We start from the raw sequence: 26,520 nt of genomic DNA on the forward strand, positions 1-26,520 counted from the left end.
TTATTTAACCATATAAATGCAGTTTAGAAACCTAAACAAAATTCTGTAGTTTATTAAATGTATACCAATAGATTCAAGAATAGCAAATTTTAGCTTTCAAGTTCTTATGGCATTATTATTCAAGCTATAAAAATATACCCAACCATCCCCACAAGCATTCCTAGAAGAGAAATGGAAAGCAGTAATGGTGTCCAGAATGTGTACTCCAACCATGATGAACCAGAACACCATAAAGAGTGTACTTTAAATCTCTTTCCTGCATGCACAAAAACATAATACAGACAAGAACTGATATCAGATCCATAATATATTGATTATAACTTAACAACAGGAAAAAACATACTACAGACAAAAAATGAATATAATTTGAAGCTGATATCTGATCCATAATAAATTGAACCCATAATGGAATTAAAACTATTGCTTTGATAACATTTAAGCTGGTAAATTAAAAACAAAATGTAGCCTAAGACAGTAAAAAGTTCACTTACATAGGAACCTGAATGATTCCCCTGTAGCATTATTTTACTGCCTCATACAACTCTGAATGACTAGGATGAGTTTCCGGCAACATAGCAATTCCCGTCAATTGAGGCCGTGAAACTAACAAATACACATGAACATATGCAAAAAGCACATTCAAAAATAAATAAATAATAAGTAAAAACCATAATGTTATTTACTGTTGCCATACCGGGACTTCACTCTTTAGTAACATGCCAATTGATCTTCAATAAAACTACCCAAAGCAACGAAACTAACAAACTTCAATAAATTAGCATTTCAGAAAAAAAACCTCATAAAAAGCCAAAAAAAATAATCTTAACAAAGTAAGTGCACTCACGATTCTCCGAAAAGTCATCCTAAAACTCAGCTCAGGATCCAACCCACAATCCCAAAACTCCGAACCATCACCTCTCGGACCCTGTCCTTGACCCATCCTAGCTTTCTTTTGACAATTTTGAAGGGAAAAAAATAAAATTGTATATCATTCATTGAATCCGGATACAACTGTATATAATACAATAGGTAACGGTTATTTTACAAATATGTAAATAAGAGAGCAATTGAACCCTAAACTTATGAACAAAATTACTCGTAAACTAACACTAATAATTGGCCCAAAATTACTCCTTAACTAACACCCCCCTTCAAATTGATGTTGTTGGGAAAAAAGCATCCATTTGGAAAGTAAGTACTCCAGTCATAATCTTGCCATGGGCTTTGTGAAGAGGTCTACCACCTGATCATGAGAGCAAATTTTCTTTAAAGAAATGACATGGTCTTTGACAAGATCTTTGATATAATGATAGTCAACTTCAATGTGTTTCGTTCACTCATGATATACTGGATTAGATGCAATGCTAATGGCATTTGTATTGTCAACAAAAAGAGGAATATGGGAAGTAATTACAACACCAATTTCCTCCAACAATCGAAGAAGCCAAACAATTTATGAACAAGCAGCAGACAAGACTTTATATTCAACCTCTGTGGATGACTTAGAAATACGATCTTGCTTCTTACACTTCCAAGAGATCAAAGAATCACCCAAGAACATGTACCAACCTGTGGTAGAATGATGGGAGTCAACACATCCTACCTAATTAGAATCAACAAATCCTTTTAAACTCAAAGATGTAGCTGATGAGAAAAATAACCCTTTGTGAATAGTCCCTCGCAAATATCGAATAATTCATAGAAGGGTTGAAAAATGCATTTGGCGGGGATCAGATACAAATTGACTAAGAACTTGAATAACATAAGAAATATCCAGTTTGGTCATGGTAAGATAAATAAGACTACCCACAAGTCGACGATATAAGGCAGGATTGGTAAGTATTTCACCATTTGCTCTCCCATATTTAGTATTTGAGCTCCATAGGTGTGTGAACTACCTTGTCATTAGTAAGATTAGCAAGTTTGATTAGATCTTCAGTGTAATTACGTTGAGAGAGGTATATTCCTTTTGTACCATGATGAACTTCTAAACCCAAAAAATATGTCAATGTACCAAGATCTTTCATATGAAAAGAAGTGTGCAAAAATTGTTTTAGATGAATAATGCCCTCTTAATCATCCTTTGTAATAATCATATCATCCACATACAAAAGCAAAATTGTAATTCCAAAAGAAGATTTTCTTAAGAACATACAATGATCAGTTTGACTTTGAGAAAACCCAACACTCATTATGGTGGACTTGAATTTCTCAAACCAAGCACGAGGTGCTTGTTTTAATCCATAAAACGACTTTTAAAGTTGACATACCAAGTTAGGTGTTGGTAATGAATAACTAGGTGGGGGTTTCATGTAGACCACCTCTTTTAGATCACCATGAAGGAAAACATTTTTGACATCCATTTGATAGAGAGACCATTTTTTTATCGAGGTAAATGCAAGTAAAGTATAAACAGTGTTCATCTTAGCAATTGGCGAAAATGTTTCTTCATAATCAAGACCATACTTTTGTTTATAACTTTGAGCTACCAATCGGGCTTTGTACCTATCAAGAGAACCATCAACTTTAATTTTTATGGAATAAACCTATTTATTGCCAATAAGAGATATATTAGGAGGAAAAGAAACCAATTCCCAAGTATGATTTTCCTCAAGTGCATGGAGCTCCTCATCCATGGCCTTTTTCCAAGACTCTAAATTAGCTGTTTGAGCATAAGAATTACGTACAAAAATAGAATTCAATGTAGTGTGTACGACATATGATTTACCATATTGTCCTGGTGAATAACCATATCGTTTTGGGGGACTTACATGACAAGAATAATGTCGTAGAGGAGCAGAATTCTCAACTGGATTTGTTTGTTCAAAAATGGTAGCTTTAATAGGATCCTTATTAGGAGAGACAATGCTTGTGGACTCAATGAGGACTAATGTTGTTCTAGGAGAAGTCTCCAATTCACCATTTCTATAAGAAATATCAGAAAATGATGGCAAAATAGAAATAGATGATGTGTTATCACAATTCCTAGACTCATAATAATACAAATGTTCAAAGAAGACAACATGTCTTAAGACTCTCAAACGATGATTTTGAGGATCATAACACAGGCAACCCTTTTGGTTTTGTCCATAACCAACAAACAAGCACTTGATAGACTTTGCAGACCATTTATTGTGTTCATGCTAAGGAAGGTGGACAAAACAGATACACCCAAACACACGCAGATGAGAATAATCTGGAGATTTGTGATATAAACGGAGATAAGGAGATTCATTGTCAAGAATAGGTGTAGGTTGCCTATTTATAAGATAAACAACTATCTGAGTAGCTTTAGTCCAAAAAGACTGTCAGGTATTAAAGTCAAGAAGGAGTGTTAAAGCTATTTCAACGATATGTTTATTTTTACGTTCAACGACTACATTTTGTTCGGGATTATTAGGACATGAGCGTTGAGATATAATTCCTTTATTAGAAAAAAAAATTACACAACTCATTGTTCATGTATTCTCTCTTTGAATCAGAACGAAAAATTTTAATGCATTTTGAAAACCGAGTTTCCACCATATTAACAAATGACATGATTATTTTAGGAACTTCAGCTTTATTACGCAAAAAATATATCTAGGTGAATCGTGTGACATGATCAATATACAAAATAAAATAATGACACCTCATGCGTGAAAGAATAGGGGATGCTCCCTAAACATCACTATGCACTAGATCAAATAGAGAAGAATAACTAGATGTACTTGACAGAAAAAGAAGTTTGTGACTTTTAGATTTAGCACAACTTTCACATGAAAAATCAAGAGAAGGATTAGTTTTATTTGATGGCATGCATGACTTTAACATCATATCTAATTGTTGAGTATGTGGATGTCCTACCCTACGATGCCATAAAAATCTAAGATTATTAGCTAACTCAATATCATTTGAAGAAGCGGAGAGAAAACAATAATGACTTGGAGCCTCATTATAATGGAGTAAGAACATTCGTCCCCATTTATGTCCCCTTGTAATCACCTTCCCCGTCTTAAGATCTTGTGCAATACAACCATAAGAAGAAAATGAAACTAAACAATTTTGTTCAACAAGTTGGCCAACAGATAATAAATTCGCTGAAAATTTTGGGACATAAAGAACATCAAATATAGTTTGGGTTGTGGTAAGAGAAAATGGAATTAAAATAGTGCCTTTACCAGAAACATGTAAGTTGTCACCATTAGCAATAGTAACAAAATGATTGGACTGGGATTGTGATTTAAGGGAGGAGAAATGTTTCAATTCACCAGTGATATGATTAGAAGTAGCAAAATCAATATGCCATACAGAAGAATTCAATTTCATACCTGGATAGTTTGTAGCAGTAAGAGCATTAGATATAGCACCTGGAAGAGCATCAACCACTGACTCTTGGATAATACGTTGAATTCCTTGATAATCAATAAGAGAAACATTTGTTGAAGCACCAAGATTACTTTCAATAACTTTATAGGCCCGATGGGTGTTTTGCTTGGATGCTCATTTTCTACGACATTCAGAAATAACATGCCCTTTCTTCTTACAATAATTACAAAAATTTCTCTTTTTGTAAATTGCAACCATATGACCAAATTCTTTGCATTCATGGCATTGAATGTGGTTCATATCTAAGCCTTTTGATTTCAGATCCTGTGAAGTAATCATGGCAACATCAAAGTTGAAGCTTGCATTAAGAGATTGTTGATTTTGAAGTCTAGTCTCTTCACGAAGAAGCTCAGAAAGAACAGTATCCAAATCTGGAAGAGATTCTCTATTAAGAATATTGGCACAAACAATTTCATATTCCGGACGAAGTTTCATAAGAAATTGAACAATCCAACCTTTCTTGCATTCCTTCATTACTTCATGATATGCTACTGCTGATAAGTTAGAACTAGAGTTCATGTCTTGTTCAGACCATAGGGCGAGGGTTTCGGAGTAGAAGGTGCGAATATCTTTATCATCTTGCTTGTATTCAGAGATAACATGTTCCAATTCAAAATCTCGAGCATGATTAGACTGAGTATATACCTTTTTCAAGTGACTCCGCATTTCATATGCATATTTGAAAGAACGTAAACTGATGGCTATGTCTTTGGTGACTGAATTGAGGAGCCAAGAAATTCCTCTGGCATTGTCAGTCTTCCATTTTGCTTTCTCTTTCTCATAAGTTGGCTCTTCTTTAGAACCATCCAGAATATCTAGCAATGTTTTTCCTTCAACAAACATTCAGAACTGAAATTCCCAAAGGGGATAATTGTTTCCATCAAATTTGATGTTAAGGACATCATGATGTTCTGTAGCCATGACTGGAGATCTCTGATTATATGAATAGATTAGTAATGACAGATGTAATATGAACCAAAATATAGTAGAAAGTTAACCAGAGTAGAAGAACAAAAAGATTGATAAAGAGTCAAGGCTCTAATACCATGACAATTTTGAGGGAAAAAAATAGAATTGCATATCATTCATTGAATTAGGATACAACTATATATAATACAATGGGTAGCGGTTATTTTACAAATATACAAATAAAAGAGAAACCGAACCCTAAACTTATGGACAAAATTACTCCTAAACTATTGCTGATAATTGGCCCAAAATTACTCCTTAACTAACATCTAACATCTTTTGCTCTGAACCACTTGGATTCAGCGTCTCCAAGTTAAAATCCCCATTTTCTGTGGGGATTTTATGTGACTATGTGGAAGTAGGAGTATTAAAACCTACTCTGTGATTGTGGGGGGGGGGGGGGGGGGGGGGTGGCGGCAATAAGTTTTGTGTTGTTTTGGACTACGTGATTGAGAGATGTTCTCAATAATTTTCGAGTCCACCAGATCCGAAGATGGCTTGGACTCCATATAATAATGGGAAATTTTAAAAAATAGCCAAAATGCCCTCCCATTAAGCCAAAATGCCCAAAATCACTATTTCCAAGCCAAAATGCCCAAAATCACTGTTTCAAAAAAAAAAATGCCTATGACTTTTTTTAAATACCGAAATTACCCTTTCCCTCATATTTATATAACTCTTCCACTCACTATAGGGTTTTAATGGAATTTTAGATAAATATTGGGGGTTTTTAGATATTTTACACTATAAAAGATTTTGATATTTATTTATTTATTTAAAACTTTTTCTAAAATGACAAAATTACCCCTCCCTTCATTTATATAACTCTTCTTACTCATTATAAGGTTACATGTAATTTAGAATAAATATGGGGGGTTTTTGGATATTTTACATTGTAAAGGCATTTTCATATTTATTAATATATTATATTACTTTTTCTAAAATGTCAAAAATACCCTTCCCCTCATCTATATAAACTCTTCTCACTCATTTTATTTCCACACACTTCTCATATCACTCAAACACTTACTCTCACTTTCATTTTTTTTGTTAACATCAATTAGTAGGGATTCGTTCGGACGAAGGAAGTTCGTATTTCTAAATTCGACTCGAAAAAATACTATTCATCAAAAAAAGGTATTTATGTTAATTTTATCCTAAAACTTCATTTTATTTGTTAAGTATAGTTTTTATGTCGTAATATGGGGGTTAAATGCAATATTTGACAAGTATTGGGGGTTAAATGTAATTTAGGATAAATATGAGGGGTTTTTGGATATTTTACATTGTAAAGGCATTTTCATATTTATTTATATATTTCATTACTTTTTCTAAAATGTCAAAAATACCCTTCCCCTCATCTATATAAACCCTCCTCACTCATTTTATTTCCACACTCTTCTCATATCACTCAAACACTTACTCTCACTTTCATTTTTTTTGTTAACATCAATTAGTAGGGATTCGTTCGGACGAAGGAAGTTCGTATTTCTAAATTCGACTCGAAAAAATACTATTCATCAAAAAAAGGTATTTATGTCAATCTTATCCTAAAACTTCATTTTATTTGTTAAGTATAGTTTTTATGTCGTAATATGGGGGTTAAATGCAATATTTGACAAGTATTGGGGGTTAAATGTAATTTAGGATAAATATGAGGGGTTTTTGGATATTTTACATTGTAAAGGCATTTTCATATTTATTTATATATTTCATTACTTTTTCTAAAATGTCAAAAATACCCTTCCCCTCATCTATATAAACCCTCCTCACTCATTTTATTTCCACACTCTTCTCATATCACTCAAACACTTACTCTCACTTTCATTTTTTTTGTTAACATCAATTAGTAGGGATTCGTTCGGACGAAGGAAGTTCGTATTTTTGAATTCGACTCGAAAAAATACTATTCATCAAAAAAAGGTATTTATGTCAATCTTATCCTAAAACTTCATTTTATTTGTTAAGTATAGTTTTTATGTCGTAATATGGGGGTTAAATGCAATATTTGACAAGTATTGGGGGTTAAATGTAATTTAGGATAAATATGAGGGGTTTTTGGATATTTTACATTGTAAAGGCATTTTCATATTTATTTATATATTTCATTACTTTTTCTAAAATGTCAAAAATACCCTTCCCCTCATCTATATAAACCCTCCTCACTCATTTTATTTCCACACTCTTCTCATATCACTCAAACACTTACTCTCACTTTCATTTTTTTTGTTAACATCAATTAGTAGGGATTCGTTCGGACGAAGGAAGTTCGTATTTCTAAATTCGACTCGAAAAAATACTATTCATCAAAAAAAGGTATTTATGTCAATCTTATCCTAAAACTTCATTTTATTTGTTAAGTATAGTTTTTATGTCGTAATATGGGGGTTAAATGCAATATTTGACAAGTATTGGGGGTTAAATGTAATTTAGGATAAATATGAGGGGTTTTTGGATATTTTACATTGTTATGGGGTTTTAGATATTTTACAATATATACAGGATTTATATAACATGTTAAAAATATATAAGGATTGCTTTGATACAAGACGACATACAAGGGTGTCAAATGAAATGTTATTAAAATTAGGGCGTATTTTCATGTTAAACATTGCAGGCGCATTATAATTAAAATTATAGGTTTTTTCGAGTTTCACCGCTTTAGGATATATCAATGCACATTTTTCTTATTTCTGAAGAATTTTTCGATTATTGTCATTCTATGGTATTTCAACTTTTAGGATTCAAATTTCAGTTTTGTTTTTTTGAATTTCACCGTTTTAGCATATATCAAATCGTATTTTTCAGTTTTTTTTAGAATTGTTCAATTATTACCATTCTAGGGTATTTCAATTTTTAGAATTCGAATTTAAGCTCAGTTTTTTTTTTAATTTATCGTTTTAGGATATATCCACTAGTATTTTTCAGATTTCTGCAGAAATTATTTATTATTGACATTTTAAAGTAATTCAAAATATAAAATTTGAATATCTATTTCAAAGTATAGATATTATAAAAACGTTTTAAATAGAACGTTACAAACAGATAGATGCATTTTGATATAAGATAACATACGAAAGTGTTATATAAATTGTTAAATAATTATAGGGGGGTAAATAACATATTAAAAAAATATGAAGAGTTTTTTTTAATTATTAATAATTGTACGGCTGATTTACATAGTTATTATTGATTTTTTTTTTATACCTGAATAATTATCTTCAAAAACTTGTCATTGCAGGATTGATATTTAAAATGGAGGGTTATGCATCAGTTCGTTACCAGGGAGAATGGATTCAAGGTCGCAACAACACAATGAAATATGTTGGAGGAGCCAAACAATTGATTAAAATCCCTTATGGAACAACATTCGAGGGATTTATTGAGCTTTTGACGGAGTATTGCAGTATTGATCCAATGAAAAACTACATTCAAGTATCAATGAAGCCAAGAAAAATTGAGCTCAACTGTCCCATCCAGATCCAAAATGATGAAGATGTGCAAGGTCTTCTTGAGATGTCCCAGTACTTTCAGGAATGTATTCCTGTTTTTGTTATATGTACCCCAATTGAAGTGCAGAAGGAAGAAGATGAAGATGAAGATAAGGATGAAGATGAAAAAGAAAGCAGTTGGGTCAAAAAAGAATACGATTTGGAAAAGTTGATTGATTTCAGTAATGACCCATTATATATTGCAAACTCATGGGCTCATGGAGAAAAAGATATAGTTCCCTATTGGGGTGACTTCGATGGAAATGATATGCCCGACATTCCTTCAGACGATGTAGAGCCTGAGTATATGGCATCAGTAACCGAGGGTATAGATAGTTTACGGCTTGAAGATCCTACTTCAGGTGGTGGAAATTATTCTGGGCCGTTTTTTGACAATGTCCCCACTGATCCATTTAGGTGGCTTCCTGATTTTCCTCCACAACCATCAGCATCATCAAGTGGTTCCAGATCAATCCGAGAGGAGAATGGGGTCAAGATTGGTGATATTTTTCACAGTAAAGTCCAATTGATTGACGCCATGACACAATTCGCCTTACTCAAAGGATTTCAATTTGGTGTCAAAAAGTCTGACAAGAAAAGGTGGGAAATTAAATGCAAGGCTGAAAATTGTAAGTGGTATATACATGCAACCAAGTCCACTGTCGGTGATGTGTGGGGGATCAACTCTATGAATCCTACCCACACATGTTTAGTTGATCAAATCATGCCACATCACAGACAAGCTGGGGCCCGAGCTTTAGGTCAATTAATGAGATCAAAGTTTGTGATGATTGATCGAATTTATCGACCTAAAGAAATAATTGTAGACATCGCCGACCGATATAAAATTGATATTTCCTACTCACAGGCTTGGCGGGCAAGAAATTGGGCTATCAATTCATTGAGGGGTTCACCGGAGGAATCTTTTATGCTGTTACCAGATTATTGCTACAATTTACAACGTACTAATCCGGGCACCATTACTGCTATTGAAACAGACGATGAACATCGATTTACAAATTTTTTCATGGCGTTAGGATGTTCCGTTCGTGCGTTTAGTCAATATCTTCGCCCCGTTATTTGCATTGACGCTGCTTTCCTTAAAGGTCGATATCTGGGGCATTTATTTATTGCGGTGGCTCTTGATGGTAATAATCAAATATACCCTATTGGTTTCGGTGTCGGCAAAAAAGAAGATCACGACACGTGGTGTTGGTTTCTTATGAGAATTAAAGAATGCATCCCTGACTTCTCTGAGCTTGCAATAATCTCCGATCGACATCATGCTATCTACTCGGCAATGACTGAAGTCTTTCCAGATGTCCACCATGGATGCTGTTGTCATCACCTTCTGTGTAACATGCGGGCAAAGTATAAACGGGACTCAAAGGTATATTGTAAACAAGTTATTAAATTTATAACAGTTTATCATTTTCAAACATTTTGCTTACAATGAGTTTTCATATTTTTTTCCCTCTTACAGGTCGCGGGTGCATATTGGAAAGCCGCTAAATCATACACAGAGTCTGAATTTGGGCAGATGATGCAATCCATTGATTCAATGAACCCCCAAGCTGGATCTTATCTACGGGATGTCGGCTTTCACCGTTGGAGCAGAGCGTACTTTCCAGGGCATCGATACAATATCATGACCACAAATATTGCTGAGTCATTTAATGCCCTTGTCAGGCATGCACGGGGCCTACCTATAACCATGCTCTTGGAGTTTATTCGTGGTACAATGCAACGATGGTTTTACGAGAGGAGAACCCATGCAAGTAAGTATCAAATCGATATTAATTAAAAGTTGTCTCATATACTTTTTTTCACTTTGTTAATCATATTACCAAATGTGTTCTTAATATTTTTTCTGAATTACAGGTGAATGTCATAACTTCCTCACCCCTTGGGCGGAAGATAAAATCAGTAATCGTCTTGAAAAATCTGCAAGTCTGGATGTTCGACCGATTACACCTACTCGGTATCAGGTTGTTGGATTTGATGGATTCATGGGTATTGTGGACTTTGGTGACATGTCATGCACGTGTAGAAAGTTTCAGCTTTCACGTATTCCGTGCAAGCATGCCATTGCCGTTGCACGACATATGAGACTGACTAATGTGCACGCATGGGTTCATCCATTCTTCCGCACCGATATTTATCGTGCAATATACCAGGAACCAATCAATCCTCTTGGAAATCAATGTGATTGGTTACACTCACCGGAAGACAGAGTTATATTGCCCCCCGTCCTCGATAGTCGTCGTCCAGGTCGTCCAGCCAATAGAAATCGACGTCCATCACAAGGAGAAATTGTTACACAGAGGATTTGTAGTCGTTGCCATGAACCGGGGCATACACGAACCCAATGTAAATCCCCAGCACCGGTCCCGAGCTCTGCCCCCCAGCGTTCACAAACAAAAGGCAAAGGAACGAGATCTTGACATGCTGCTACTAAATTTTATTTTTTATATGATTCTTCATTGTTGTACTTCAGGTTTATGTAACCGATGTATTTTTATTATGTTTCAAATGTGTAATTGTATTGTCATTTGATGTAATAAATTTAGTGTTACTTTATTTCAGTATTACTTTATTTTCTCTAATTGTTTCAATTGTGTAAATATTTGAGTAATTATACGTTTTTATTGTTTTTTCATGACAAGATCAAGTAAAAAATGAACTCAAATACGATACACATCCATATATAATCACAAATAAAGTATATCATATACATATAAACATACACTAAATATATACATCTACACATAGGAATAACGATAAATATACATCCGTGAGCTACTCGATACAATGAAAGTACAACTGCGTCGCTAATCGTCGACGCATAGAGGTAGACGACTCCCGGGGGAAAACGTAGCTCCGTGACAACGCCAAACACTCAAAAAATCGCAACATAAATACGCCACAGTCACCAGAGCCTATCCCCTGCTGAGGGACATCCGACGCTCGATGCAAAGTAAAGGGATCACGTCGTGGAGTCATCCTAGAAGCTGTCCAAAAACTCGTCGCCTCTAATAACGCGGGAATAAAGGTCATGTATGGTCGCATGCGCTGCTCCAGAGTCCCTATATTCCCTGTGAATGAAACCTCTGAATCGTACACTGTAATCGACCACTCACGAAAATCTATAACTCCGGCGACCCAATGTGCGTTCCCGAAGTTTATAGGGATGAAAACCTATAAACAATGAGACATTTTAGTTACTTATCGTTGTCATTATGTTCTTGAATGTAGTAGAAATATATATAAACTATACCTGATCGACCAGCCCCCATGGTTTGTATAACAATCCCGGGGTGTACGCTGCATCAACCATCCTCGTGAAGAGCCCCGAAAACTCAAACTCGCCAATCGGGGTGGTCTGCCAACTCTGCCAGGCCATCTCAATATGGCCTCCAAAGAATGTGTGGGCAGTCGTCCAACGCTGTGAGATAGTCGACTGGTGATCGTCCTGCTGCCGACGTAATAAAGCCAAAAAGGAATCCACATGCTAAAATGGTATAAACAAGTTCACGTGTTAGTTAGTAATAAATATATCTAGCTTTTTATGAAATTATAGGCAACTCACATCGTCAGTCAACCACTCGCGCAACTCTACAACAAGCCTCCAGAAGCTGGCCTTCGACTTCGACCCGATGAAGTAGACATCATGTGAGTCGGAAGCTGCAGCGCTGGTGTACCACGTGAGGAAAGATTCCTCACGCTCAGAGGCAGAGGATGGAATGGTCGTAGGTTGCCGTTTCGCCCTCCCTTTGAGTGGATTCGTATACGGGGTGCGAACCAGGGGACCCTTTCGGATGATCCGGCCACGTGCTGTACGAACCATCTGCATGATCCCAAAAAAATAATTAATTCGTCATTCACCCTACGTAACAATTAGCATTAATCGATTTATCTTACCTTTTCCAAGTATGCGGGAGGAGGTTTAGCTGGATAATCCTGAATCACGGTCATCTCCACCACGCGTGCTCCCTCGGCGGACTAGATAATATAAATTTTGAACATCTCAATGACCAATATATACAACTATTTATATACTAAGTATGATTGATATACCTCAATAGGGATGACCTCAAAATCGTCCTCCTGGAAGTCGCCCTCCTGTGAACCAATATCCACTATTTTTTTGGTCGAGCTCGGGATATCAGCAAGTAACCATAATCGCTCGTCCTGAAAAAAGTTCAAAACATCATCAAATAAATAATATAATTGAAAAGACAGATCAAACAATGACAATTTAAAAATAAAGTTAACCTGAACTTCCGGGGAAGGTGTTCGGGGAGAACCCTCGATCGATGCAACAGAAGGACTAACCGATGCGTCCTCTGGGCGACTACCCTAACATATTAGTAATAATAACTTTATTAGTGATATTTCATATATAACAATACTATAATATAATAATGACATTTAACAATAAATATAAATTTCAAACATCATACGGACCTCGTGTGGGTGACGGGATGGTATTGTGGTATCAACGGGGGATGTCGGTGGGATATCCTCGTCCCTCTCCTGTGCGAATGTAATAATAGTTGTCAGAATTATAACACTGTTGACATTTTATATAAGTAATAAATTATAAGTGGTTTTACAACCTGAGCGACGGAGGCTGGATATGTACGCGTGACGATGTCCTCCAAACGAGTCATACGATCCTCTAATCGAGTCATCTGAGAAGAGACATCGTCACGTAATCGGGTCATCTGGGAAGAGATATCGTCGCGAAAACTCGATATCTCACGTAAAATCGTAGCACCCCAATGCGCTAAGGTAGCATCAGATGTAGAAATACTGGGTGATACGAATCGAGGACACTGCTCTGTGGCATGACGGGTAGTGCGGTCCTCCACTCCAGGATGCTCCTCCACGCTAGGGTGGGCCTCTAATCCGGGATGGTCTGTCGTCCGTGGGCTCTGAACAACAGGGGAACATATAGGCTGCTCCATAACAGGAGGCTGAATAGGCTCCTGATGTGTCTGAGTCTCTACAGGTACATCTGAAGGTCCCGAGGATGGAGGAGTCTCGTCTCTAGTCGCGGTCGGAACCGAAGAAGATGAGGAAGAATCAGCATCGGGTAAACCGGTGTACTCACGAATCTCAGCGTACCACGGTAAACCCTCCTCGATCGATGATGGGTCAAGAGGGAATGTGACATCCTCCTAATGATGAAGATATATAAGTCAAAATAATTGTAACATATAATGAATTAATCGACTTATTAATTTACTAATACATACCGGATCACCAGTGAAAATACGACCTATATGAGTCCAAACAGGGACGTCTCGCGTACGCCACCTCAACATCCGTGGGGACGCATAGAGATCGACAAGGTCAATCCAATCGTGTAACGTCTCTAAAGTCTCATATATCCAATACTGTAGTATAATCATATACGAGGTAAATATAAAGCAATTTATATTTTTACCAATTAATATATATAAATAATAATATAAAACTTACCTGAAATGCGAAAGGAAATCCGTAAAGGTCGTATTTACGGATTTCCTGCATCCGTCCGGAGCAGACTCTCTCACTCGCCTGTGACATAGAATCGTATGTCATCTGCCATACAGCGACGCCCCACGGGTAAGAATTAAACCCGTCCAAATGATCAACTAACTGTAAGTACTCCATGGACACCTTCTTTCGTCGATCATTGCCCAACAAAACCATATGTAGAATATACAACAAGGCAAGTTTGACAGCGTCAACATCGTCATCCCCCCATGGCCTCGATAAGAAAACACGCTCGATGTCATGATACTGCACCTTCGGACAACCGCGAAAGTACGTAGATCTGATCCTATGTCCAGAGGAGCGAGAAATATATGAAGAAACATCGGTCCGACGGCTAAACGAAAGCCCTGTCACCAACGCAAACTCGAATGGACTAAACCTCACATCAACCCCGCTAACCCTAAACCAAAACTCGTCTCTGGCAAAGGGTGGATGTAACTGTCGGAGTAAAAATGCATGAACCAATATCCCGCAGAATTTGGTTTCGGGTAAACGAAGGAAGGACCCGAAACACGTCCTCTCAAATAGTCGCAGCTGCTGAGGGGTCAATGTAGAAGAAATCCGGGATAATGCCGTACGCTGTGCACGAGATATCGCATCTGCCCGAAAGTGTCTGGACTCATCGGGAATGCGCAACTCGCTCTCAATCCGTCTTCTTTTGCGAGAAATATCCTGTAACAATCACGTAAAATTTTTTAGATATTCACAAAAATAAATTTGTAAACAAATGTATTAGTGAAAAAAACATATAAAGATGAGAAATATCAAATAATTAAAAAGGAAACGACAAAACTTAACAAATAAGAACAGAAATTCGAGTTCTATACGTTCAACTTCTGTGGAATGTTAACAATCGAAAAAGTTATCCTTAAATGACGGAAAATAGAAAAAACGAAACTGAAATTCATACTTTATAGGTTGAAATACCTTGAAGTGACGATAATCAGAAAATTGTTTGAAAGTTTTGAAAATACGAATCGATATATCCTAAAATGGTCAAATTTGAAAAACGGATGTGAAATTCAAATTCTATACGTTGAAGTACCTTAAAGTGACGATAATAAAAAATTCGTTCAGAGATCGTGAAAATACGAATCGATATAACCTAAAATGGTGAAATCTGAAAAAACGGAACTTAAATTCGAATTCTATACGTTGAAATACTTTAAAGTGACGATACTCAAAAAATCATTCGAAAATCGTGAAAATAAGAATCGATATATCCTAAAATGGTGAATATCGAAAAAACGGAACTGAAATTCGAATTCTAAACGTTGAAATTCCTTAAAGTGACGATAAGCTCAAAATCGTTCGGAGATCATGAAAATACGACTCGATATATTTCGAATTGGTGAAATTCGAAAAAACGGAGTTGCAATTCGAATTCCATACGTTAAAATACCTTAAAGTGACGATACTCAGAAAATCATTCGGAAATCGTGAAAATACGAATCGATATATCCTAAAATGGTGAATTTCGAAAAAACGAAACTGAAATTCGAATTCTAAACGTTAAAATACCTTAAAGTGACGATAATTGAAAAATCGTTCGGAGATCATGAAAAGACGATTCGATATATCCTGAAATTGTGAAATTCGAAAAAATGGAATTGCAATTCGAATTCGATACGTTGAAATACCTTAAAGTGACGATACTCAGAAAATTATTCAGAAATCGTGAAAATACGAATCGATATAACCTAAAATGGTGAAATCTGAAAAAACGGAACTGAAATTCGAATTCTATACGTTGAAATACTTTAAAGTGGCGATACTCAAAAAATCATTCGAAAATCGTGAAAATAAGAATCGATATATCCTAAAATGGTGAATATCGAAAAAACGGAACTGAAATTCGAATTCTAAACGTTGAAATTCCTTAAAGTGACGATAAGTGAAAAATCGTTTGGAGATCATGAAAATACGACTCGATATATTTCGAATTGGTGAAATTCAAAAAAACGGAGTTGCAATTCGAATTCCATACGTTAAAATACCTTAAAGTGACAATACTCAGAAATTCATTCGGAAATCGTGAAAATACGAATCGATATATCCTAAAATGGTGAATTTCGAAAAAACGAAACTGAAATTCGAATTCTAAACGTTAAAATACCTTAAAGTGACGATAATTGAAAAATCGTTCGGAGATCATGAAAAGACGATTCGATATATCCTGAAATTGTGAAATTCGAAAAAATGGAATTGCAATTCGAATTCGATACGTTGAAATACCTTAAAGTGACGATACTCAGAAAATTATTCAGAAATCGTGAAAATACGAATCGATATAACCTAAAATGGTGAAATCTGAAAAAACGGAACTGAAATTCGAATTCTATACGTTGAAATACTTTAAAGTGACGATACTCGAAAAATCATTCGAAAATCGTGAAAATACGAATCGATATATCATAAAATGGTGAATATCGAAAAAACGGAACTGAAATTCGAATTCTAAACGTTGAAATTCCTTAAAGTGACGATAAGTGAAAAATCGTTCGGAGCTCATGAAAATACGACTCGATATATTTCGAATTGGTGAAATTCGAAAAAACGGAGTTGCAATTCGAATTCCATACGTTAAAATACCTTAAAGTGACAATACTCAGAAATTCATTCGGAAATCGTGAAAATACGAATCGATATAACCTAAAATGGTGAAATCCAAAAAAACGGAACTGAAATTCGAATTCAGAAAAACGAAACTGAAATGACGTCGTTACATCATAAGTTGTGTCAAAAAACAGCAAAATTTGAAAAATCGAATTTGAAATTTGAAAAATACATATAGAAAAACCTAAAACAGAAAAAACGGATATAAAATTCGAAAACTACCCGATCAGAAACCGTGGATGAGAAAAATCTCAATTTAACCCCAAATGAAAATTCTTTAATTAAAAGGTCCAATGTTACATCCAAAATTTCCATAAAACCCCATTTCTTGTAATGAATCTCATCCAGCTCTCCAAGATTTTAAAAAACCCAATTTACCCCCCAACTAATAGGAAACAGGCGCTGCCGTGGGAAATCACGTTCTGCCGTGGGAAATTCCGTTCCCACGGCAGACTGCCGATCAACATTTCAGCCAATTTCGGCCAATTTTTGGTCGTTTTGACCTCCGATTTTTGCATAAATCAAATCCACACATTCTATAACATAAAACCCCTCAATCAATTCAACAAAAACAACCAAAAATCCAAACATTTCAAGCAATATTCAAAGCGTAAACCCTAGAATTTCAAACCCAAAATTCTCAATCAAATCTCAATTATATCAGCAATAAATTGATCCAAACAAGATTACGGGAGATATACTAACCTTCTTTGCCATTTTCGGTTGCCGGGAAGCTCCAAAATCGACGGAAATGACGTTGCCGTGGGATTGACGTGGGAGGAGGAAAATTTTTGCGATTTTTCGTGGAATGCACAGTAAAATCAGAGCTGCCGTGGGAAATTTTGCTTTGTATATAAAGGGGGGCAGGTTCGTAATTTTGCTTTTCCCACGACAACCTGCGAAATTACAAAAAAACCCGACGTGGGATAATGATTTCCCCGACACCCCAATGTTTTAAAAAAGCCAGTTTACACCCCCACAACCCATTGTTCATTCAACTGCCGTGGGAGAATTCGTCCTGCCGTGGGAAATTCCGTTCCCACGGCAGCTGCCGTTCCATTCGGCAGCCAATTTCGGCCAATTTTTTGTCGTTTCGACCTCCGATTTTCACATAAATCAAATCTACATATTGTATAATATAAAAACCCTCAATCAATTCAACAAAAACAACCAAAAATTGAAACATTTTAAGCATTATTCAAACCGTAAACCCTAAAATTTCAAACCCAAAATTCTCAATCAAATCGCAATAATATGAGTTATAACTTGATCCAAACATGATTACGGGAGATGTGATAACATTAATTTCCATTTTCGGTTACCGGAAAGCAAGAAAATTGGCGGAAATGACGTTCGCCGTGGGATGGCCGTGGGATGTGGAAAAAATTCGAATTTTCTTTGAATTGCACAGTGAAAATTTGCTGTGTTTATATATGGGGGCAGTTTCGTCATTTCACAAAACATGGGCATTTTTGCTTAAACCTGAATTTTTTGGGCAATTTCGCTTAGACCCCTTTAATTTTGCCTAGTTTTTAAAATTTCCCTATAATAATTTATGAGAATCAATTTCAAGGTTGATTCTAAAGGAACTTTCCCAATATGAAATCTTGAAATTTTGGACCTTTAAGATAAAGAGTACAATATCTTCGAAAGCTTATTATCTTTGAGTTTGCCCTTCAGATATCAAACAAATTTATTTATCATAAGGTCATTTAAAATATGTTTTCTAATAAATACTTCGGTCTTAGTTATAGTCACGTAAAAGGGGTCTCTCAGCCCCTTCAACAGATCTCTGATGAATCATCGGTTTTCAAAAAACTAATTTGTTTCTCTCTCAACAAACAAACACGCCCTTACTTAACAAACTCACCAGAATTTCAGTTCTTTCTAATTTTGCTTCTGCTTCAGCGTCTCGAAACTAAAAGCACTTCCTCGCCAGATTTCACCACAATTCTTCTACCGGAAACCTCCTGATGGACTGCTAGAGATCTCCAAGCGAATTTACGGTTTGTTCTTTTTCTTTATTTCATTTTTTTTATTTTTATTTGATTATTTGTGCTGCGTTTGGTGAATTGTGATTGTTTATCTAAATTATTATTGAAATCGAAATGAGTTGAAGATATTAGATTATAGTTTTTTTTTTCCCTGTATGTGTGTGTCTGAAATCTTTTGAGCTGATTTTTTTGCCGCCAAATGCGGCTTTATTGACTTTGTGAAACTAAGGAAACAGTGTTTGGTTTTCATTTGAATATCGTTCAATATTAATTTCATCGCATTACGTTCTGTATGAATTGGCATTATTGTTTTATAAAGAAGAAATTAATCTGATGTTAGAGTTGTTGAATTGGATGTTGAGTATCATATGCTGGCAAATGAAGACTTTTCTGTGATTTGTAATGGATAAAAAGTTTTTGGTCTATTATTTGCAATTGGTTGATCACAGTCTAATTTCGATTTTCGAATTTCGGTTTTTGAAATTAGTGGAGAAGGGAGATTAAAGAAGTCCAATTAGTTGAAGTGATTGGATTTGTGAATTCTATTTAATTTCGTAGAAATAAAGAAACAAAGCATGTTCTTTTGGGATTATTTTAAGAAACAGAATTTTGAATAGTTAATTGAAAAAAAAATGTGTAAAATGTGGCTGGAACAGAGAACAGTTTTCTGATCATACAATAAGATACTGAGAATGACAAAAGTTATTGAATGCATGGAAATGTAACTTTGTCGAATTTCAGTATGTGTTGCTGTTATATTGATTTACCTAGAAAGAGATTTCAAGCGATTAGATTAATACAATTAAAACTTCCAGAACTTAAAAGACATAATAGTCAATGTCAGTTGGTTATTGTTAAAAAGAAATCACATGGGTGGTCGAAATGTTGTGTTCCTTGTACATGCAAAATGAAGGGAATGTAGTTTATGAAATTTCAGTTTTGAGAGAGAGAAAAAAGTATTTATAATGTTAGTAGAAGTTGTGATTTTATTTGGAGCTGGTCAGATTAGGCTTTGTCATCCTTTTTATCTGATTTTTTTTAATTCATTCAAGAATTTCTAGTCTACTTACGTATCTTGCTGATTAATCTTCTTTGATATTGTATAATAGTCTGTTATAATGAAAGAATAATAATAACTTTTATGTGTACTTTAAAAAAAAAGAACTAAACTAAGAGATAATTGCCAGCATGATTTCTTTCATTTGAAACTTGAAAATGAAATGTACATTGGTGATTAATGAGTTATCATTTTGTGCGAATTTAGTTTTCAGCAGCTGCTTTACTGATAATGCCCGGGAAGAAGAAAATTACAAAGGGTATGTAGCAGGAATAGTTGATCAACTATGAGAACACTTTCCAGATGCTCAGCTCTTAATGTTCAATTTCCGTGAAGAAAAGACCAAAAGTCTTATCGCTGAGGTCTTTGCTGACTGTGATATAATCATAATGGACTACTCCCAGCATTATGAGGGTTGGCCATTGCTCACACTGGAGATCATCCACCATTTTCTGAGATCTACCAAAAGTTTGCTCTCACTTGGGCGGCAAAATGTGTTGATAATGCATTGTGAGCACGGTGGTTGGCCAGTTTTGGCTTTCATGCTGGCTGCACTCTTGATTTATAGGAAGCAATACTGCAGAGAACAAAGACTTTAGACATGATTTATAAGCAGGCTCCTCGTGAGCTTTTGCATATGCTCTCAGCAGTGAATCCAATTCCTTCTTAACTGAGGTATTTGCAGTACATCTCATGGAGGAGTATAGACTCAGAATGGCCTCCTTTGGATAGAGCTCTCACCTTGGATTGGGTCATTCTCAGATTTATTCCTAATTTTGATGGAGAGGGTGGTTGCAGTCCAATATTTCGAATATATGGACAGGATCCTTTTCATGTTGATGATCGAAGTACCAAAGTCTTATATGCAACAATGAAAGGAAGCGAAACTCTGTGGGCTTCTAAGCAGGTAACTCTATACACCCTTCTTTTTATAAATTCAAGTTTTGTTTCCTTGAAGAGTTCTCATCTCATTAGACTATGAAAAAGATTTTGTCTTGACCCATGTTATTAATTCTTAGTTTAAGGTCGTGTGTATAATGAGCATTATAAACACGCATGCATAGGAAATGATATAGATGAATAATTAGAATCTGGACATTAAATGACCCTCAAAGCACCAAACGTTTAAACTGCCTCAGGGAGGTGAGCCAGTTGTAGGATGTCTTTCAAGGGCATAAATGCATAGTCATTTCTAGTTATTCTTATTCAGATTGGACTTCTCATGAACAATTTGCAGGATTGCATGTAATGATTGTCCTTTAGAGTTTGATTTGTATGCATTACTAGAATAAATGAGGTGGAGTTTCAATGTTTGATTCCGATGGAAAGACTTTCATGTTTGGATAGGAACCTACCCCGTATGCTTTTTGTTATTGGGTATACTTCTCATAAATCTTACGTACCTGCCTTAAAAAAAATCCATAATCATTTATTTATTATTCTTTCAACTTTTTATTCTTGTCTTTTTGTACATTTTCTCCAACAAAATAATACTTCAGATTTGTTATTAAATTTGATGAGGACCAAGTTGTTAATATTAATGTAAGAGAAGGTGTGGGTACTTGATATGGCATAGTTATTCATTGAAGTCAAAACTGTCTACCATCAAGCAAATGTTTCTACAGGCTATATCGATGGAACTATTCTCCTAAAATGGCCACTGAAAGCATCCAGCCTTACCTTTTCTATTCGACTGTGAAATAGGATTATCTTGTGGGTTAGTTTAGTTTTGGAAATCTCTTCTGTATTAGTCTTGATTTCATGTTGATGGTTTACCTAAGCCTGCTTTTGTTTATGCGTGCTGCTTGGTGACCTAAGAGGTACTAGATAGGTTTATCAAGACCAGTTGTGCACAAGGTTAGGTCTCTAAAATTTGCTGGGACATTTTACTTTTTATGATTTTTTTTGCAATAATATCTTTTTTTCGTTTAAGGACAAACTTTTTTTTTTCTCTCTATATTATATTTTCATCATCGTCATCATTACTATTATTTTTTTAAATTGCTCCTAATATTTGACCCAATCTTGAATATTGTGGGATGCTAAAGAATTATTCCTAAAGGGATTCAGAGCAGAGGTATATATCTTAGCCACATTTGTTTGGCATAACTATTGGTTGGTGCTTTTGTTCTGATGTAAGTGTACTTTTTGTATGAAGATTCTTTTCTTAGACATGGATGATGCTGCTTCAATTGTCAATCTTGATATTTCTTGCTTTGAAGAGAAGGGCCTTCCAGTTGAAGCATTTTCCCATCACACAAATGATTTTGCATATAATGTGCTCCAACGCTTAACTGCATCAAATAGTCTCCAAGAAAAGTCAGACACTAATTCAAGCACAGTTTTGCAAGATAGCACTGAGAGCTCAATATCCTTGGATCCGATGTCTTATTTTGTGTCCTCACCACTAGTATCTTCGATTTACAAATGAGAATAAAGAGGAAGAACCCCAAGATTTTGGGAATTCCATTCAACCACCTGGTCAATATGATTTCTTCCAACAGACACTAGAATCTTTATTGCAAGATTCATCAACAATGGGGTCAAGACATAACGGTGGATCTGAGGCTTCAAAAAGTAAACCTTTGAAGCATGATGACAAAGTAAAGGTCACTCATGAGATGATAACATTTGTTAGTGTCTCAGACACAACACTAGCTTAAGAACTGACTGTCCTATTTAGACCTCAAACTGTGGATGTCAACAGTGTTTTTCCACCACCAACTCCTCCACCTCTTATTCCAATTCAACCTTCTTCAACTTCTAGTGCCTTGAAAGCTGTTCCTCCATCACCACCTCAACCACCTTCAATGTATACTACTATCTTCCCTTCACCTATTGCGAGTGTTTCATCAACCGTTCCCAAATCTTCATCCTTACCTCCTCCTCCTCCAACACCACTTCTTAAAACTACACTCTCTAGTAGAACTCCAAAAACTTTAATTTCTACTTCTTCCCTTCTAGCCCTTGCAGTTGCTTCATCATTGACTACCTCACCTGCACCTCCTCCAACACTAGCTTTGAAGGGGAAATTAGAAATTGGAGTTAGACCTCTTTCACCCTCACGCCCTCCCTCTCCTCCTGTGCCGCCTGTGAGGGAGAAATCTGACATCAGAACTGAAACTGTTTCACTCCCACCTCTTCCTCCCAAGCCACCTTTGAATGAAAAATCAAACATTGAAATTGTAACACCTCCACCCCAAGTCCTATCACCTCCTCCTATGCCACCATTGAAGGAAAATTTAAACATTGGTGCTAGAACTTCTCCAATCTGACCGTTACCCACACCCCCTCCTCCTATGCTACCAATGAAGGATAAATCAGACACTGAAGTTGGAACCCTACCCCCTGCCCCTCCTCTTCTTGTGCCGCCTTTAAAGGAGAACTCTGCCATTAGAGTTGGACATCCTCCACCTCCACCCCCACCTCCTCTTTAATGTTACGGACAGCCTACAAATTCCACAGTTTCAAATCCAATTCCCCCACCACCCCCACCTACTGCCATTTTGTCCTCAAATCCTCCTCCAATCCACCCTGCTCCCCCTCCACCCATTCCTTTTGGTAAGGGGGCATCAAAGATTTATCTTGCTTCCCACACTTCAGTTCCTCCACCACCGCTGATTTCTCCTGCTAGTACAAAGGGTTGATTGTCACGTACTGTCAATTCAAGGAATCAACAAACGAAGAAATTGAAACCTTTGCATTGGTTGAAGTTAACAAGAGTTGTTTCTGGGAGTATATGGGCTGAAGCAATAAAGTCTGGTGAAACTTCCAAGTGTGTTCTATTTGCTAAAGAAAACTTTTATTATTTGATGAACTAAACTATTACTATACCTAAAATTTTATGAATTAATAGTTGCTTACATCTTGATCTAAGGCTTCAGAGATTTACTTGTCAGAACTTGAGAATCTTTTCTCAGCTGCAGTTGCAAATCCAAATTGTGGAGAACCAAGTACCCATAGTGCACGAGGTCCTAAATTTGATAAAGTGCAACTGGTAATTATTTTTAAACCTAAGCTTATATATGATACATAATTAAGTTTGTTTCTTTTTTTGGAAGTTGTCTGCTTTAATATTCAACTTTTTGCCTTGAAATATTTGTTGTCAAGATATTTTCTTAGAGATCATCTAAAGCAAACTTTTTTGAACATCATGTTCAAGGCATCTTAGTGTATGAATTCTCTTTTATACATCGTGTTGAGTAGTTTCAGCTCAAGAATAATGATTTTTCATAAAATTAGATTGCCTAAATTTTCTAATTACAAAAAAAGTAATAATATTATAGATTTCATTATTTGGGTGATCATGCAACTATTGAGGAAAGCAAGTCATCTCTTATATCATAGGACATGAATTGCTATTTTATTGGCTTCTCTTTTATATCTTGTTCTCTAAAAATTTAATTCTAAATGAACTTGAATTTGTGGTTAATTTTCCTCTTCTTGACTAATGTTGTTATTTCTTGTAGATTGATCTTCGATGAGCAAATAAATGTGAAATCATGCTCTCAAAGGTCAAAGTGTCATTGAATGACTTGATGGTAAGATGATTCATAGTGCTTATCACCTGTTACCATGTGGTTCACTGAAAATATCTTAATAAATTTCCACTACACTGCAACGTCAATATAGTCATAGCCCAATTTAACAAGCCTTATTCCAAGACCATGACGCTTAAATATGAACAACCATGTGTTTCAATAGGCTATAATTGTGCATAAACATCCTGTCAAAGTTTAACCACTGCCATTGGGCCTTTACCTATAAGTTTAACCTTTTTATGTCAAGCTGTTATTTGCATTATATTAGAGTCAAGTTAACCAAGTGTGGCACACAGGAAGGGGCATGTCAAAGCTTACATACTTTTGTTAGACATTTTACTTATCAGCTTAAGCTTTCTAGGTAAATATTTCCTTACTTTAATTATGAAATATCTATTTCTTCATGTCCTAGTAAAAAGATGTCTTTTGCCCCGTCCTTTTTAGCTATTTCAAATAGAGTTGTTCTATTTAGGGTTAATACTAAATCCAGATGGATTAGATGATTAAATTAAACTCCCTGCAAACCAAATTGCTTTGGTTTAGAAAAGTTGGAAACCCAGGTCTTGTTGATATGGTTGTCTGATGATTATAATCTTAACCACATATCCCTGTGTCATCATCCTTGACCCTCAAGAGACAATGGAAAGAAAAAAAATCATTCTAGCATGTCATCTTCTCAATATAAAACATAATCTCAGTGCATTTTACTTTACAACTTATTCTCCTAAATTTCCTTATACAGAGACATGATATAATAGAAAATATTTTCTCATCTGTTATTTTATGTGACCTTCTTGAACATTTATAACTTATAAAGCATTGACCTTCTTGAATATTTTCTCACCTGATTTGGAGTTATGTTAGATAGGGATTTAAATTGGAACTTATTGCATTTACCCTCCTCAACCTTTTATGCATCCAAATTTTTTGTTGGAACATTCATGTTTAACTCTTTGTATATAAATTTCTATATTTAACTTAAATTTGAATTCTTATTATTTGGATTTTCTTAAAGAGTTAGTATCAACTTGAGTAATTATATACATCCCAAATAATATCCCAAAATTCACATCCCAAATGATGTGTCATCCTATATGACGTTGCCGTATCATTCACCACCTGACACATTTAGTTTCATGTCACCACCACATAGGATTACACATCACTTGTGATGGGAAATTTGAGGTTACTTTTGGGATGGGTAGTATCACTGGTCATTGTTAGGAACCCAACATTGTTCCAATTCTCAACCATATTAAACCAAGTAATTGACAAACAAAAACAGAGATGATAGTTTGCAATATATGTTGCATGTTAGTTGTTTTTACAAGAATAACAATTCTCTTTCCTGTACACAAATAAGAAAACAATAATACTCACTCGCAATTGTTTGAGAAACCGAAATTGCTCAATGAATTTCCTAGCTTTTGAGAGGCTAGACACTCTCCCTAATTCACCACAAGAGTTGTGAAACTGAGAAGATTGCCACGGAAGCAGGCACAGGAACCGAGGTTGTATTTGCAAGCAACTTCAAAAATTCTTTAGTTTGCTTTATATTAAAGATGTATAACTTGGAGGAAAATAAGCCACGAAGGCTTCATCTTGGTATCATAAAAAAGCTATCATAAACCCCAACTAATATTTTGGTATTCATTATAGGTTTATATAGTCGAACTCTTTTAAATATTGGCCTAACATAGTATTATAAAAGAGTCCTTAGCTGTGCTTGACAGGACATAAAAGGCTTGAATTGAAGCTCATGTTCTTTTCATGAAGTTTTCCTTCACACTTTATATCCACTAGTATTATTATATGTATAAATAAATTTATAACATTTAATGAAGTAATTCTAAAATGAGAGAAAAAGTAAATTATTTAATAAAATTTTGGAGATATAATGTTATTTAGCTTGAGAGATTTGTTTGTCTTTTCAATAATTT

At 35.4% G+C, this 26,520-nt stretch overlaps 1 protein-coding gene, 1 long non-coding RNA gene and 1 pseudogene across 2 annotated transcripts; 1 reads left to right on the forward strand and 2 right to left on the reverse strand.

The window, feature by feature from the left end:
• Positions 1 to 90: 90 nt before the first annotated feature.
• LOC123198611 lies at positions 91 to 563 on the reverse strand. The gene is made up of 2 exons (XR_006498084.1): positions 492 to 563; positions 91 to 256 (listed from the first exon to the last, which is right to left on the reverse strand). It is a non-coding gene; the product is annotated as an uncharacterized LOC123198611 (long non-coding RNA).
• An 18,319-nt stretch (positions 564 to 18,882) lies between these two features.
• LOC123208740 lies at positions 18,883 to 26,351 on the forward strand (annotated as a pseudogene).
• Positions 22,837 to 23,433, reverse strand: LOC123208741 (PE-PGRS family protein PE_PGRS26-like). Its single transcript, XM_044626254.1, has one exon. The coding sequence runs from the start codon at positions 23,431 to 23,433 to the stop codon at positions 22,837 to 22,839; it is 597 nt and encodes a 198-aa protein (XP_044482189.1).
• Positions 26,352 to 26,520: the final 169 nt, after the last annotated feature.

This window comes from Mangifera indica, chromosome 2, assembly GCF_011075055.1.
Source record: "Mangifera indica cultivar Alphonso chromosome 2, CATAS_Mindica_2.1, whole genome shotgun sequence".
In the NCBI taxonomy this organism is placed as follows: Eukaryota; Viridiplantae; Streptophyta; class Magnoliopsida; order Sapindales; family Anacardiaceae; genus Mangifera; species Mangifera indica.

Bases quoted from the DNA above. Each gene is read 5' to 3' on its own strand.
- LOC123208741 (XM_044626254.1), bottom strand. From the start codon at position 23,433: ATGGCAGAGTTCTCCTTTAAAGGCGGCACAAGAAGAGGAGGGGCAGGG.